At 53.6% G+C, this 13704-nt stretch overlaps 1 protein-coding gene across 1 annotated transcript in view; it reads left to right on the top strand.

Annotated features, from left to right (window-relative positions):
* ERBB2 (erb-b2 receptor tyrosine kinase 2) overlaps positions 1–13290 on the top strand; it is a 40525-nt gene extending 27235 nt beyond the window's left edge. Inside the window, exons 15-27 of the mRNA XM_077315888.1 lie at positions 337–497; positions 638–685; positions 1051–1189; positions 1501–1623; positions 2134–2232; positions 2869–3054; positions 4612–4767; positions 5586–5661; positions 5758–5904; positions 7019–7116; positions 8008–8181; positions 9186–9468; positions 10397–13290. Coding sequence (XP_077172003.1) covers positions 337–497; positions 638–685; positions 1051–1189; positions 1501–1623; positions 2134–2232; positions 2869–3054; positions 4612–4767; positions 5586–5661; positions 5758–5904; positions 7019–7116; positions 8008–8181; positions 9186–9468; positions 10397–10782 — 2076 coding nt within the window. The 3' untranslated portion in view covers positions 10783–13290. The remainder of the gene's footprint in view (positions 1–336; positions 498–637; positions 686–1050; positions 1190–1500; positions 1624–2133; positions 2233–2868; positions 3055–4611; positions 4768–5585; positions 5662–5757; positions 5905–7018; positions 7117–8007; positions 8182–9185; positions 9469–10396) is intronic.
* Positions 13291–13704: the final 414 nt, after the last annotated feature.

Raw genomic sequence — 13704 nt, 5'->3', positions numbered from 1 at the left:
CCAGATCTAAGTTGGGAAACTCCTGGAGATCTGGGGAGAGAGCCTGGGGAGAGCAGGGGTCGCTGTGGGGTACAATGCCGCCAGAGCATCCTTTTGCTCCCAGGGGAACTGATCTCTGTAGTCTAGAAATGAACTGTCATTCTGATAGTTCAACCCCGGGTCCCACCTGAAGGCTGGCATCTCTGTGGCCTTCCTCTGGGGCACCTGTTCTCAGGACCAGCATTTCAGCAAGAGCCCTGGAGGGTGAGTGGAGAGGAGGGTGCTGTGGCGGCAGCATGCTCTCCACCTGTGGAACATTCAGCCTGGATCCAACCAAGCACCTTCCTTCCGTCCTAGGAGGCAGAGCAGTGCGTGGCCTGTGCCCACTATAAAGACGGCTTCTCCTGCGTGGAGCGGTGCCCCAGCGGCGTGAAGGTCGACGCCTCTTTCGTGCCCATCTGGAAGTATCCCGATGAGGAGGGCACCTGTCAGTTCTGCCCGACCAACTGCACCCACTCGTGAGTCTGCCGGGGAAGGAAGGAGCTGCAGGGGTGGCCAGTCCACGGTTCTCTGGGTGCCGGTGGACTACATTCACCATGAGCCCCTGCTGTGCACGCATTGAACGATCGCCCAGCAAACCAGATGTGTCTCTTTCCAGGTGTACGCTTCGGGATGAACTGGGCTGCCCGCTGGATCAGAAGCCAAGGTACCAAGCTGCATTCTAGAGGGACAAAAGGGAACGGGCCCAGCAGCGCCTAAGAAAATGTATTTCATCGCTGGCTTTTTCGAATCAGGGCTCACTTCCTCAGGGGCACGGAAATGTAAACCCGGAGGAGGGGTATTTATACTTGAAATACAGAGCAAGTTGCAGAGAGGGGAGCATTCCGGAGCACTGGGATTTTGGGGGGTATAGAGCACGGAGGAAAACTATGCTGATATCCCGGACCGTTTGTAAAATAGATTTATAAGACCGCCCCTCTCGAGCCAGCCAGCTCAGGGTGATGGACATCGAGTAAAACAATACAAGTTAAATGCGAGCAGCCTCCTCCACCGTCCTCTCCCTCTTCCCAGCCAGGCGACGTCCATCATTGCCGGCGTGGTGGGTGCCGCCCTCATCCTGGTTCTCTTGTTCCTCATCATCATCTGCGTCAACCGGCGGAAGCAGCAGGAGCGGAAGCACACGATGCGGCGGCTCCTCCAGGAGACGGAGGTACGGGGGTGGAGGGGGCAGAGAGGAGCGATGAGGATGATCCGGAGCCTGCGGGCCAAGCCCTAGGACAGGGGTAGTCAAACTGCGGCCCTCCAGATGTCCATGGACTACAATTCCCAGGAGCCCCGGCCATCTCCTGGATGCTTGAGGTTGATCCTGCATTGAGCCCTTCAGTTGTCTGTTTTGATATTTTTGTCTTGTGTCTTGTTGGTCTGATCTTTCGTGTTGGCTGCTGCTGCTGGGGAAAAGCATCTCTCTGTTTCTCTCTGTCTTTTTCCGGGTATCTTCTCCCCTCTGCCCGTGACCGGTAGCTGGTGGAGCCCTTGACCCCCAGCGGAGCTCTGCCCAACCAGGCTCAGATGCGCATCCTCAAGGAGACAGAGTTGAAGAAAGTCAAGGTGTTGGGATCCGGTGCCTTTGGGACGGTTTACAAGGTGAGCAGAGGGGAGGTGGCCCTGCTACGTGGGTTCCAGGGGCCGAGTGCTGGAGACCCAGAAAAGCTTCCCTGATAACGTGTGCGTGTCCGTCTTGGTTTAATGCTGAAGCCACAGGCCAGCCTTGCTCAACTTTCTTACCTTTGAGAAACCCCAGAAGCGGCACAATCTAGCAGAACAGGGTTGGGAAGCAGAGCTGTGGACATGCCCACCCGGGGCCCCTCCCCTTCCCACCCCCTCCAGGATTGCTTAGCTCTCTTGGATCCTACACCTCCTCGTGTCGTGATCCCCCCCCTCCAACTCATCCCATCTAGAAATTAACCATGCAAAATGCAGGACACTCCCGGCAACTCCCCTAACCCCAACCTTCCATAGAATCCTAGAGTTGGAAGGGACCTCCTGGGTCATCTAGACCAACCCCCTGCACTGTGCAGGACACACACAACCCTCTCGCTCATCCAAAAGATCCCCGCTGACTGTCCTCGTCTCCCTTCTCTGTCCTCTCTCCAGGGTGTTTGGATCCCAGACGGCGAGAGCGTGAAGATCCCGGTAGCCATTAAAGTCTTGCGGGAAAACACGTCGCCCAAAGCCAACAAGGAGATCTTGGACGTGAGTATAAGAGGCCCAGCTTTGAGCTGGACAACCCAGGCTGGCTCAGTCTTGTAGGATCCTGGAAGCTAAGCGGGGTCGGCCTTGGCCAGTGATTGGACGGGGGTTGTGACCCTGAGACAGCCAAGGAAGATGGGGGTGGCAACACCTCTGAATGCCTCCTGCCTTGAAAGGCCCATTGGTGTTGTGGTTAAGAGCGGCGGCAGCTTCTAATCTGGAGAGCCACGTTTGATTCTCTGCTCCTCCTCCATGTGCAGCCAGCTGGGTGCCCTTTGGCCAGTCTGAGTCCACTTAGAGCTGTTCTCACAGCAGTCCTGTCAGAGCTCTCTCAGCCCCACCTGCCTCGCAGGGTGCCTGTTGTGGGGAGAGGAAAGGAAGGCGATTGAGACTCCCTTGGGCAGTGAAAAGCAGAGTATTAAAACAACTCTTCTTCCTCTTCTTGACCGCCTGCTGCATGGACACCCTCCTTACAGCAGAGGGCAGCAGACCACACTTCACCCAACACTCCCTCCATAGAATCATAGAGTTGGAAGGGACCTCCAGGGACATCTTGTCCAACCTCTTGAAGAATGCAGGAAATCTGCAACTACATGGACCCAACTCCACGTCACCCCTCCTCCTTCCCCCCTCCTCCAGGAAGCATACGTCATGGCGGGCGTGGGCAGCCCGTACGTCTCGCGGCTGCTGGGAATCTGCCTCACTTCCACGGTGCAGCTCGTCACGCAGTTGATGCCCTATGGGTGCCTGCTGGACTATGTCCGGGAGAACAAAGAGCGCATCGGGTCCCAGGACCTGCTCAACTGGTGCGTGCAGATTGCAAAGGTAGGTGGCCAACGTCAGAGTTGATCGTTTCAGTCGTTCAGACCGAGTTATGCAAACAAAGCGATAAGAGGCCATCGCCGTGCGGTCAGAAGGTGTCGGACCAGACGACTCATAGAGATAAAACTTAAAACTATCTTGCTTCAAGACATTGTGCTTTCAAGGGAATGGCACAAAATTTAGCAAGCTGAACAGGCTTCCTTGGGAGGTGGCGGGCTCTCCTTCTTGGGGAACTTTTGAAGCAGAGGCTAGAAAGCCTTCTGACAGAAATGGTGACTCTGTGAACTTAGGCAGATTGAGAGTGGGTGGGCAGAAGGGATGGTGTCCGTGCTTGGCTCTTGCAGCCCTTTCTCCCATGCCCAGGGAAATGCTGATCACTTTTGGGTCAGAAGGCGAATTTCCTCCAGACCAGACTGACCAGGGATTCTGGGGTAGTTTTCTTTGGAGGGGGAGTATCATCTGGACATGGAGTTGGGGTCACTGTGGGTGAGCAAGTAGTCGCGAGTTTCCTGCATTCTGCAGGGGGGCTGGACTAGATGACCCTGGAGGTCCCTTCCAACTCTATGATTCTAATTGGCACCTGAGTGCTCTCATTGGTTTACAGCCTTTTTGCTCAGTTTGTAAGGATCCATTGACCTCTTCCTTTACAACCCCTTTCTTCACACTCTTTGTAAACTCCCCATTGAGCATTGCTATTTGTATAAATCTGAATTGCTTCAGCATTTTTTGGATAGTCCCATACAGGGGCAGAGCATGTACTCCGGTTCCAGACTGTCTAAGTCAGGGGTAGTCAAACTGCGGCCCTCCAGAGGTCCATGGACTACAATTCCCAGAAGCCCCTGCCAGCGAATGCTGGCAGGGGCTCCTGGGAATTGTAGTCCATGGACCTCTGGAGGGCCGCAGTTTGACTACCCCTGGTCTAAGTCATTGGAGGCATCTGCAATAGCTGGGCTGGAGAAGATCTCTGCCCAGGGACTTGGGGGAGTCTGATATCTTTCTGCTTAAGCGGTTTAAGAAAGAAGAAACCCGTTGTGCCAGATGTGAGCCCACATCATAAGTGCTCCCACCTCCCATTTTATCTTTCTCGGGAGACTCATCTTTCAAAGTAAGTCGAGCAAGCTCGATGCGAGTCCACAAGGCATGAAATTAATTTTAATTAACGCCCCCCCCCCCTTGCAGTTTTGCTACTGGGGTCCATTCAAAATCTGTCTTACTGCATCCGTTCAAGAGCCAGCATGGTGTCGTGGTTAAGAGCAGTGGCTTCGAATCTGGAGAGCCGGGTTTGATTCCCCGCCTCTCCATGTGGAGACAGCAAGGCGATCTTGGGCTACCCACAGCCCTGATAATGCTGCTCTCATAGAGCAGTGACATCAGGGCTCTCCCAGCCCCCGCCTCCCTCACAGGGTGTCTGTTGTGGGGAGAGGAAAGGGAAGGCAACCGTAAGCCGCTTTGAGACTCCTTCAGGCAGTGAAAAGCAGGGTATAAAAACCAACTTTTCTTCTTCGAGACCACAAGGGGGAAAAAAACCCCTAACCTGTGCCGTTCTCCGTCCCCGCTTAGGGAATGAGCTACCTGGAAGACGTCCGGCTGGTCCATCGGGACCTCGCTGCGCGTAACGTCCTGGTGAAGAGCCCCAATCACGTCAAGATCACCGATTTCGGCTTGGCCCGGCTGCTGGACATCGATGAGACGGAATACCATGCCGACGGAGGGAAGGTGAGGAGAGCAAAGGACGGAACAGATAAGAGAAGCCCAAGATCATACTGGGATGCCGAGGAGGGGACCAGTCAGACCCAGGGAGTGGCGGTGGCTCAGTGGCAGAGCCTCTGCTTGGCAGGCAGAAGGTCCCAGGTTCAATCCCCGGCATCTCCAGTGAAAGGACCAGGCAGGAGGGGATGGGGAAGGCCTTGATCTGGGACCCTGGCTCAGTGGCAGAGCCTCTGCTTGGCATGCAGAAGGTCCCAGGTACAACCCCCGGCCTCTCCAGTTAAAGATCGGGTGGGGTGGGGGGTGGAAGTCCCCACGGAACCACGGCCAGGTCTGAGCGGACAGGGCTGATGTTGCTGGACCAGTGGCCGGATTCAGGATAAGGCAGCTTTATGTGTGTTCATGAAGCCTAAACCTAGATGCTAAGAAAGGACCAAACAAATTGCTGGAGAATCAGCTATCTGTTAAAGGCATCAGCAAAAACACCTTGTAGAGACCTGCCCAGGATCCTGCAATCCACACTTCTCGTTTCGTTCTCCTCACTGTCACCATATGTCGACTTTTCTTCCTCTCCCAGTGTGTGTGTGGGGGGAGGTATTTTTCTTGTATTGACTTTGGTTATTTTTTAAAACGTAGCTGATTTGAACTTCTGGGAAAGGACACATAACCCCTGGGGAGCTCTTTCAGAACCCTGGTTGGAAATCCCAGTTCTAGGGGGAGTTCAGCCTGGATTTCATGTAGAACACACATCTTTGTCTCTTTGGAGATCTGTGGACTCGAACTCCGTGCTGGCTGTTTTCACTGTATCATTCTTTGGTCCTGCCCAGGTGCCCATCAAATGGATGGCGCTGGAATCCATCTTGCGCCGACGATTCACCCACCAGAGTGACGTGTGGAGTTATGGTATGTCCTTTCCACCCTCCCCCATTGAGAACGCCCCGCTCGAGGGTCTTGACTCTTGGCCGGAACTTCCTCCCCTCTCTCCCCCTCTCTCTCCAGGCGTCACCGTGTGGGAGCTGATGACATTTGGTGCCAAACCGTACGACGGGATCCCAGCCCGGGAGATCCCGGACCTGCTGGAGAAAGGGGAGCGGTTGCCCCAACCCCCCATCTGCACCATTGAAGTCTACATGATCATGGTGAAATGTACGGGACCAGGGAGAACGGGTGGTTTCTTCGTGCAGAACTGTGACAGTGAGGCCTCTGGCCTCGGCCTCTCCGTAGCTGCTGGAAACGGAAATCCGGAAGAGATTCCCTGTAGGCTTAGCAGCACCTCTGACCTAGAATGCCTTGAGTGGACCTGGATCAGGGGTGGCCAAACTGTGGCTCTCCAGAAGCCCATGGACTACAATGCCCATGAGCCTCTGGGAATTGACCAATGGGGCATTCAGGAGCCAATAAGATTGTAGAATCAACCCAAAGTCAAACATCTATCGGGCTCCCCAAGAACGCCTCCCCACCGGATATGTTCGCTAGATACTTCACAAGGCAATCTCCCAGCCAACCCCCCCCCCCAAGCAATAGTTTACAGTATATGGTTACATGGTGACCAGTTCAAGTTCATCCAAGTTGCTAAGATAGTTTTGTGTACTGTACTTTGTGCATCTGTGTTGTGACGTGCCCTGCACCGCAAGAGAGGGCAGTCTAAAAAGGTAATAAACAAATAAATGAAATGAAAACAAGCAAAACGGGAGCCTTAACTTGGCACAATTAAACGATGCAGAAATCCACAGTAGGATTTCGTTACAACCATCTGTACACAGTTGTTGTTGTTGTTAGGTGCGAAGTGGTGTCCGACCCATCGCGACCCCATGGACAATTATCCTCCAGGCCTTCCTGTCCTCTACCATTCCCCGGAGTCCATTTAAGCTCACACCGACTGCTTCAGTGACTCCATCCAGCCACCTCATTCTCTGTCGTCCCCTTCTTCTTTTGCCCTCAATCGCTCCCAGCATTAGGCTCTTCTCCAGGGAGTCCTGTACACAGTAGTACAGGCCATAGTCCCTGATGAATTTTGTAAGTCGCTTTGTGAACCATTCAGTACAGCTCCCGTCTCCTGCCTGCTCAGAATGTTTTGCACTAGCCAAGATCCTTTCGAATAGTTGGAAAAGTCTGAATTCTCTCCTGGGACACAGTAGCTCGCTGACACCTCCTTTCACGGTTTATTTTTGCACCCTGCTCTCTGTCCTGGAGCGGGGAACGAATTCGGTCTGGCATGCCAGAGGGCTTGGCTCACGCCCGCGTTTCATTCGCCACCCAGGTTGGATGATTGATTCGGAATGCCGGCCCAAGTTCCGGGAGCTGGTCACGGAGTTCTCGCGGATGGCCAGGGACCCTCAGCGCTTTGTGGTCATCCAGGTGAGCTGAATCGCGTTGGGAGGTGGGGCTGAGAGAGCGCTGGAAGAACTGCTCTGAAAGAACAGCTCTAACAGGACTGTGACTAGCCCAAGGTCAACCAACTAATTGCATATGAAGGAGAGAGGAATCAAAGATCAGAAACTACTGCTCTTAACTGCTACACCACACTGGCTCCCATTTGTCTCTGCCTAGTCAGCTGTCCCCTTTTTTGCCGGCTGGACCTGACCACAGAGACTTTCATGATGCTCACCTCCCAATTGGACTGTTGCAATTTGCTCTACGCTGGGCTAAACACAAAGGTGCTCCAGAGACATCGGGTGGTCCAGAACGCAGCTGATCCAACATGACCTGCACATATTCAGCCGGTTGGCTTCCGGACCAAATCCAAAGGGCTGTTTTTAACCTTTAAAGCCCTAATTTTAATTGTGTGTACTGTTGTTTTGTGGGTTTTAATGTGTGGTTTTATTGGTTTTTTTATCTGCTGTACCTCGCCTTGAGCCTCCGGGGAGAGGCGAGTAACAAATTTTAATAATAATAATAATAATAATAATAATAATAATAATAATAATAATAATAATAATAATAATAGATCTGGGACTGTCGTACCTTAAGGTCCGCCTCTCTGGTTATGATGGCCTGCTTCATGGGGACTTCTGCCTGGCCTACAAGAAGCTCATTGGACTTTGGCCAGACAAGGGCCTTTTCGGTCATGGCCCCGACCTGGTGGAATGTTCTGACCGAGGAATTGCCCTTGACTTCTGTTCTGGCTGGTTCCACAGCTTAAGTCCCATTCCGTGGTTGTTGAAATGCTCCATGTTGCTGATTGTCTTGGCTCGCTCCGGCAGAGGGGAAGGCCGACTGCCCTGAAATATTGTTTTTATTCCGCGACAGAACGACGATGCCATGGGCCTAGCCAGCCCCATCGACAGTACCTTCTACCGCACTTTGCTGGAAGAGGAAGACATGCAAGATCTGGTGGACGCCGAAGAGTATCTGGTCCCCCACCAGGGCTTCTTCAATGCCGAGATGTCCTCCGACTACCGGACCAGGATCCCCTCCACCAAAGTAAGCAAATCATGGCATCCTAGAGTGGGAAGGGACCTCCAGGGTCGTCTAGTCCAACCCCCTGCAGAATGCAGGAGATTCACAACTGCCTGCCCACCCACAGTGACCCCGATTCCATGCCCAGATGGTGCTCCCCCCCCCCCAAGAAAAGCTCAGACACTCTGGGAATGTGGACAAAAAGGACGTAGATAAAATTGAGAGGGGGCAGAGGAGAGCAACGAGGATGATCCGGGGCCTGGGATCCAAGCTCTAGGAGGAAAGGCTGAGGGACTTGGGAATGTTCAGCCTGGAGAAGAGGAGGTTGAGAGGGGACAGGAGGGCTCTCTTGAAGTATTGGAAAGGTGGTCACTTAGAGGAGGGCAGGAATAGGTTCCTGTTGGCAGCACAGTAGAGGACCCACAGAAATGGCTTTAAACTACATGTAGAATGGTACTGGCTAGATATTAGGGGGGGAAACTCACAGTCAGAGGAGTTCAGTGGTGGAATCGACTGCCTAGGGGGGTGGGGAGCTCCCCCTCACTGGGGGTCATCAAGCAGCAACTGGACAGATACTTACTGGATGCTTGAGGCTGATCCTGCATTGAGCAGGGGGTGGGACTAGATGACTTCTACGGCCCTTTCCAACTCTATGATTCTGAGTCCGCTTGTCTCTTGGCCACTCTGGGCTTCCAGATTGCTCTGCTCCTCTCTCCTTTCAGAGGTTCTCCCACACGAGGTTCTGCCCTCATTCATCCCTGATCCCCCCCTCTGCTGTTTGGCTGGAGGCTTGCAGGCAGAAGATGCTGCAGGCAGGGCTCACAACTTTCCAGGCTTCCTCCTCGGTTCATGTGCAGGCCACAAAATGCCCCCGAAACCTTCCTTGGATCTTTGCTCTTTCCTCTTCCACTTCTGGGCTAAGACATCCGTCTCTCCACTTGCCTTTTTCAAATTATAGGCTCAAGTCACTCTCCCTCATGGTTTTTGTCAAGGACAGAGCCATCACCCATGCGTCTGTTTCTTTCCAGAGTGCCACAGAAACTCAAGCGGAGGAGGCAGAGGGGGAGGCATCAGCTCAGCACCCCTATCTGGGGCCCGATCCACCGGAACCGTTAGAACCCATCCCTCTCCACTCCCCGGAGGAGGACTACGCCGGCAGAAAGGCACTGCGAATGCCGCTGCCACCGCCACCACCAGAGCCCACCCCTGTCCAGCGCTACAGTGAAGACCCAACCAGCCCTTCGATGAGCGAAAATGAGGGCCTGGAAGCCACGAACTACAGTTCCCCCGTTCCCTGCGGCTTTGTTCCAGGTACAAGTGGATTTCTGATATGCCTGACTGCCAGCGTGGGGTAGGGGCAAAAAGCATTGGGACTAATATTGGCAAGAGGCGGGTTCAGATTCTCACTCATCCATGGAAGTGCGCTGGGTGACCTTGGGCGAGCCGCACTCTCTCAGCCCAGCCTACCTTGCAGGGTGGTTGTGATGAGAAAATGGAGAAGAGACAAATTAGGCCAGCCACTTTTAGTCCTCACTTTATACTGTGCTTTTCGCTGCTCGAAGAAGTCTCAAAGCGGCTGAGAATCGCCTCCCCTCTCCTCTCCCCGCAACAAGCACCCTGTGAGGGAGATGGGGCTGAGAGAGCTCTGACAGAACTGCTAGATTAGAACAGCTCCAACAGGACTGTGATTAGCCCAAGGTCACCCAGCAGGCTGTACGTGGAGGAGTGAGAAATCAAACCCACCTTGCCAGATTGTAAGCCGCCGCTCTTAACCTCTATACCACGCTGGCTCTGGAGGAACAGGTGGGGTATAAATCAGTTGAATAAAATTAATTCTATGCATGGACAATCTAAAGTTGGGCCAAATGGACGAAGGCTTAGTTTGGCTTTTAAAGAAAATTTTGGGTCCTCTTGGCTATGACTTTTTGTTGTTTAAGTCTGTCAGTCGTGAACTGTTGGGAACACAGGGAATGAAAGTTGTTGAGCGATTATTAAGTTAAATATTGATGCCCCAGCAAGGTGTCGTGGCTGAGAGCGGCAGCTTGCTGGAGATGGTTCCACAAAGTGGGAGCTGCAGTGGGCCGTGGTTGATGCCAGGAGGATTACTCTAAGGGGGGGAGGGACAGCCAAGGGGGCTGATAGCTGGCGCATGGGGGCACACCGGACAAGACGCTCCTTGAACCTCCTCCCCAGCTTGCCCCCTTCCAATCCGTTTCCTTTCCCCCTCCTTTCCCTGCAGAATACGTCAACCAGCTGGAGAACAGCCTCCCGCCCAGCAAAAGCCTGAGGACGCCGGGATCCACGCTGGAAAAGCCCAAGGGCCATTTGGGCAAGAACGGGCTCGTCCGGGAGCCCAAGGGCGCCTTCCCCACCAGCTTCCCCAACGTGGTGGAGAACCCCGAATACCTGACGCCGCGCAGCCTCCCGGCAGCTGGCCCGTTGCCCCAGGCGTTCGACAATCTCTATTATTGGAACCAGGAGCCCCCCAAGAACCCCCCAGCCGAATTCTGTCCGGCCCCCGCCACCAACTCCACCAACAGCTTCGCCACAACTCCAACGGTGGAGAACCTGGAGTATCTCGGCCTGGCAGAATCCGCCTCTCATTCCACGGACTTGTCAGCCTAAAGGGCTTTCTTCCTCGTTGCCGGGGAAATGCAGCTTCACAATCCAGGCAGCTCAGGACACAAACTGATCACGCACATAAGGCAGCAGGGATTCCACAAGTCTTCGGAGGACCTCTTGGGGCCAAGCAGGTTCCCCAGATGTGGCTTTTGTCTTCCTTTGGATCTCACTGGGGGGTGGATGGGGGGGGGGATAAGGGCAGGGAACGAATCAGAACGAGGAAATGGCTCCTGAAACTTCATCGAGCTTTCTTACTGGAGGATTTAAAATGGCCATGAGCAAACCAAAACGATCTAGGCAAGATGACGTCCAAGCTTTGGTGGATCTTTTAACCTTTGTTGGTTTGTGTTAATCGCGGTGGTGGAAAGGGAACCTTTGACCATAACAATCAGCAAGGACTGACCAGCCAGAGGCTCGGGGGTAGACCCACATACCCCTTCTCCTGAGAGCGCAGGGAGAGAATATCGGCCACCGACAAAAACAAACCATGAATGTCGAAAGAAGACTCGAGACAGGTCAGACCAAAGGCTAAAATTGCCTTTGGTTCAGTTTGGTCAGGAGGGGATCTGAACAAATTTGGAGCGTTTTTCTGCACCCAATTTTATGCTCTTTTCCTTCGCGCCGTGGTCCGTGTCCCCAAACCCTGCAGCTGTTTTCGAGGCTGCTGAATCGCAAGCAAAGAGCAGCATAGCAATGGATCTGGGGGAATTGAGGGTCGCATCCTGCCAATTCTTTACGTTTGATCTCGGAATATTTATTAGGTGGGAGTGGGTCAGGGTGTTTTGGAGAATGCCATCACACAGGAGGCAAAGAAAACTGCAGAACGTGGCCTGCCGGTGCCTGTGTTAAGTTCCCAGGGATGTCCTTTTGTCTTCCTTCATTGCAAGGTTTCTAGTCCTCGTGGTCGTGATCCGCCTGCGAGCGGCGTAAAGGGAATGGTGGAAAGGGTGGCACTTTCCCATCTCAGAAACCAGAGAGAACCCAGTAAAGACAGCCATGCATGTTAGGGTGGGGCATCCCTCCACAACCCGTGGTTTTAAAAAGGGGCCAAAGCCGGAGAATAAATTACACTACGCAATAGGAACCACGCCGATTTGCTCACTTTGCAGAACTTACGCAGATCACAAGACTGACTTTTTCTTCTGCACAGCCACAAACTACGGGGAGGTGCCCAGCCTTTCTCTCAGAGGGGCCCGTGCCCACTGACAGGGACGCCAACCTGGCTTACTTCCCACCAGAATGTGTCCCGCTGCAGCCACCCACACTGGCAAGTCTTCCCTCCTGGGCCCCGAATGAGCTTGTCCTTTGTCCAGGATTCCTTTCTGTTCATGTCCCACGAGGCCTTCTGGAATTGGGACACGCGGCAGTTTCCGGAAGCCACAGGACACCTCAGCCACGAGAACAACCACTTAGAGGGCCCTTCCTGCCCGAGAGGGAACCCGTGTCATTTGCGATGGTGCGGAGTAGCGTTCCCGCTACTGGGCGTAGACGGCCGTTCATTAACCTGGGAAGCCCCACTCTGCAGCCGTCTGGGGCCCCGTAGGGTCTCATCCAGCCTACGACCCATTTGAAGATGATCACAGGTCTGTTCGACTCCAGGCAGGAACAGCTGCACTCAGGAAGGGGAAAAAAATCAGGGAACATCGGCCAGGGGAAGGACGGAGGCTACTTCAGGTAGCGGCGTGGAGATGCCACGAGGGTGACAGGAGGCTGGCACGCTGCCCTCCTGCAACCCATTCTTCCGCAGAAGCTCTGTTGACCACCACCATTTGTTTCAGCGGGCACAGGCTGAACATCTTGGCGGGTTGCGTTCCTGTCCAGCTCTACGGGAGAGCCTTTTGACGTTTCCCCAGGTGCCCAAATCGTCTTGGGCTGCAAAGGGGGAAAAGGCCGTTGGAGCATTGCGCAGGGGACCCACAGGGCCCACTTTTCTGTTCCCTCACCCTGAGCTTTGGGCACGGCCTGCCCTCTTCCTTCTACAAAGACCGCAGGCCTGTCCTTCCAGTCACCTCGTGCGGTTCCTTGGCACAAGATGGATCAAAGCGAAAGGCGAAAGTGGAGAAGGAACCTTGTCTGGGTGGCATCTCGGGACGGCGAAACAGCAGAGGGACACGTTGCCTGTTTTTGCACTCCAAGCAGGTGAGCCGAGTGACGCTGTTCCCTCCGCCAATGACGAAGGGCCGTCATCTTTAAGTGTACAAATTTTACTCAACGTGCCGCCTTTGGCATCTTTTGCAGAAATTCCTTGACTCACGCAGGAGGGAGGTAGAAGTCTTGCGAATTTTCCGAGGGGGGGAGGATAAGCTACTTTCTATTTATGACATCCACCCCTTCCTCACAACCACCAACACCCCCTTTCCTCCGAAACTTTTGTTTGCAAACCTGTGCTTTTTTTTTTTTTTTTTTTTGGTGTATCCAAGGTTATCTGCTGTGGATTACTTTTCAAAAAAAAATCAACCATGTTACCAGTATTTGTATATCGGAGATCTGTACATTGCTTTTCATTTTCTACTTCTTGGCTGGTGTTCTTTATTCTTTGCGGGAGTGGCACTGTTCCGGTCAGAGTAGTTCAGCCGCAGAATGGACTGCCAAGGGGGGCAGTGAGCCCCCCCCCCCACTGGCGGCCTTCAAGCAGCGGCTGGACAGACTTTTCCTGGATGCTTGAGGCTGATCCTGCCTTGAGCAGGGGGTGGGACTAGATGGCCTGGCTGGCCCCTTCCCACTCCATGATTTGTATTTATTTTTGAGATTTCTAACCCACCCCTCTCCAAAATTGGTCTGACTTGGGTGACTTTCCTTCCTTGACATTACAGTCATTTTGTTGGAGATAAGAAAGACGAATTCTTAAATCCAATTTTTTTCTTTTGCCAATACAATCTTGGCTGTATCCAAGAGCCAGCCTCGAACTTTATGGGCATGGGCCGC

Source organism: Paroedura picta, chromosome 16 (genome assembly GCF_049243985.1).
Source record: "Paroedura picta isolate Pp20150507F chromosome 16, Ppicta_v3.0, whole genome shotgun sequence".
Taxonomy (NCBI): domain Eukaryota; kingdom Metazoa; phylum Chordata; class Lepidosauria; order Squamata; family Gekkonidae; genus Paroedura; species Paroedura picta.
This window is presented reverse-complemented; position numbering and strand designations above follow the sequence as displayed.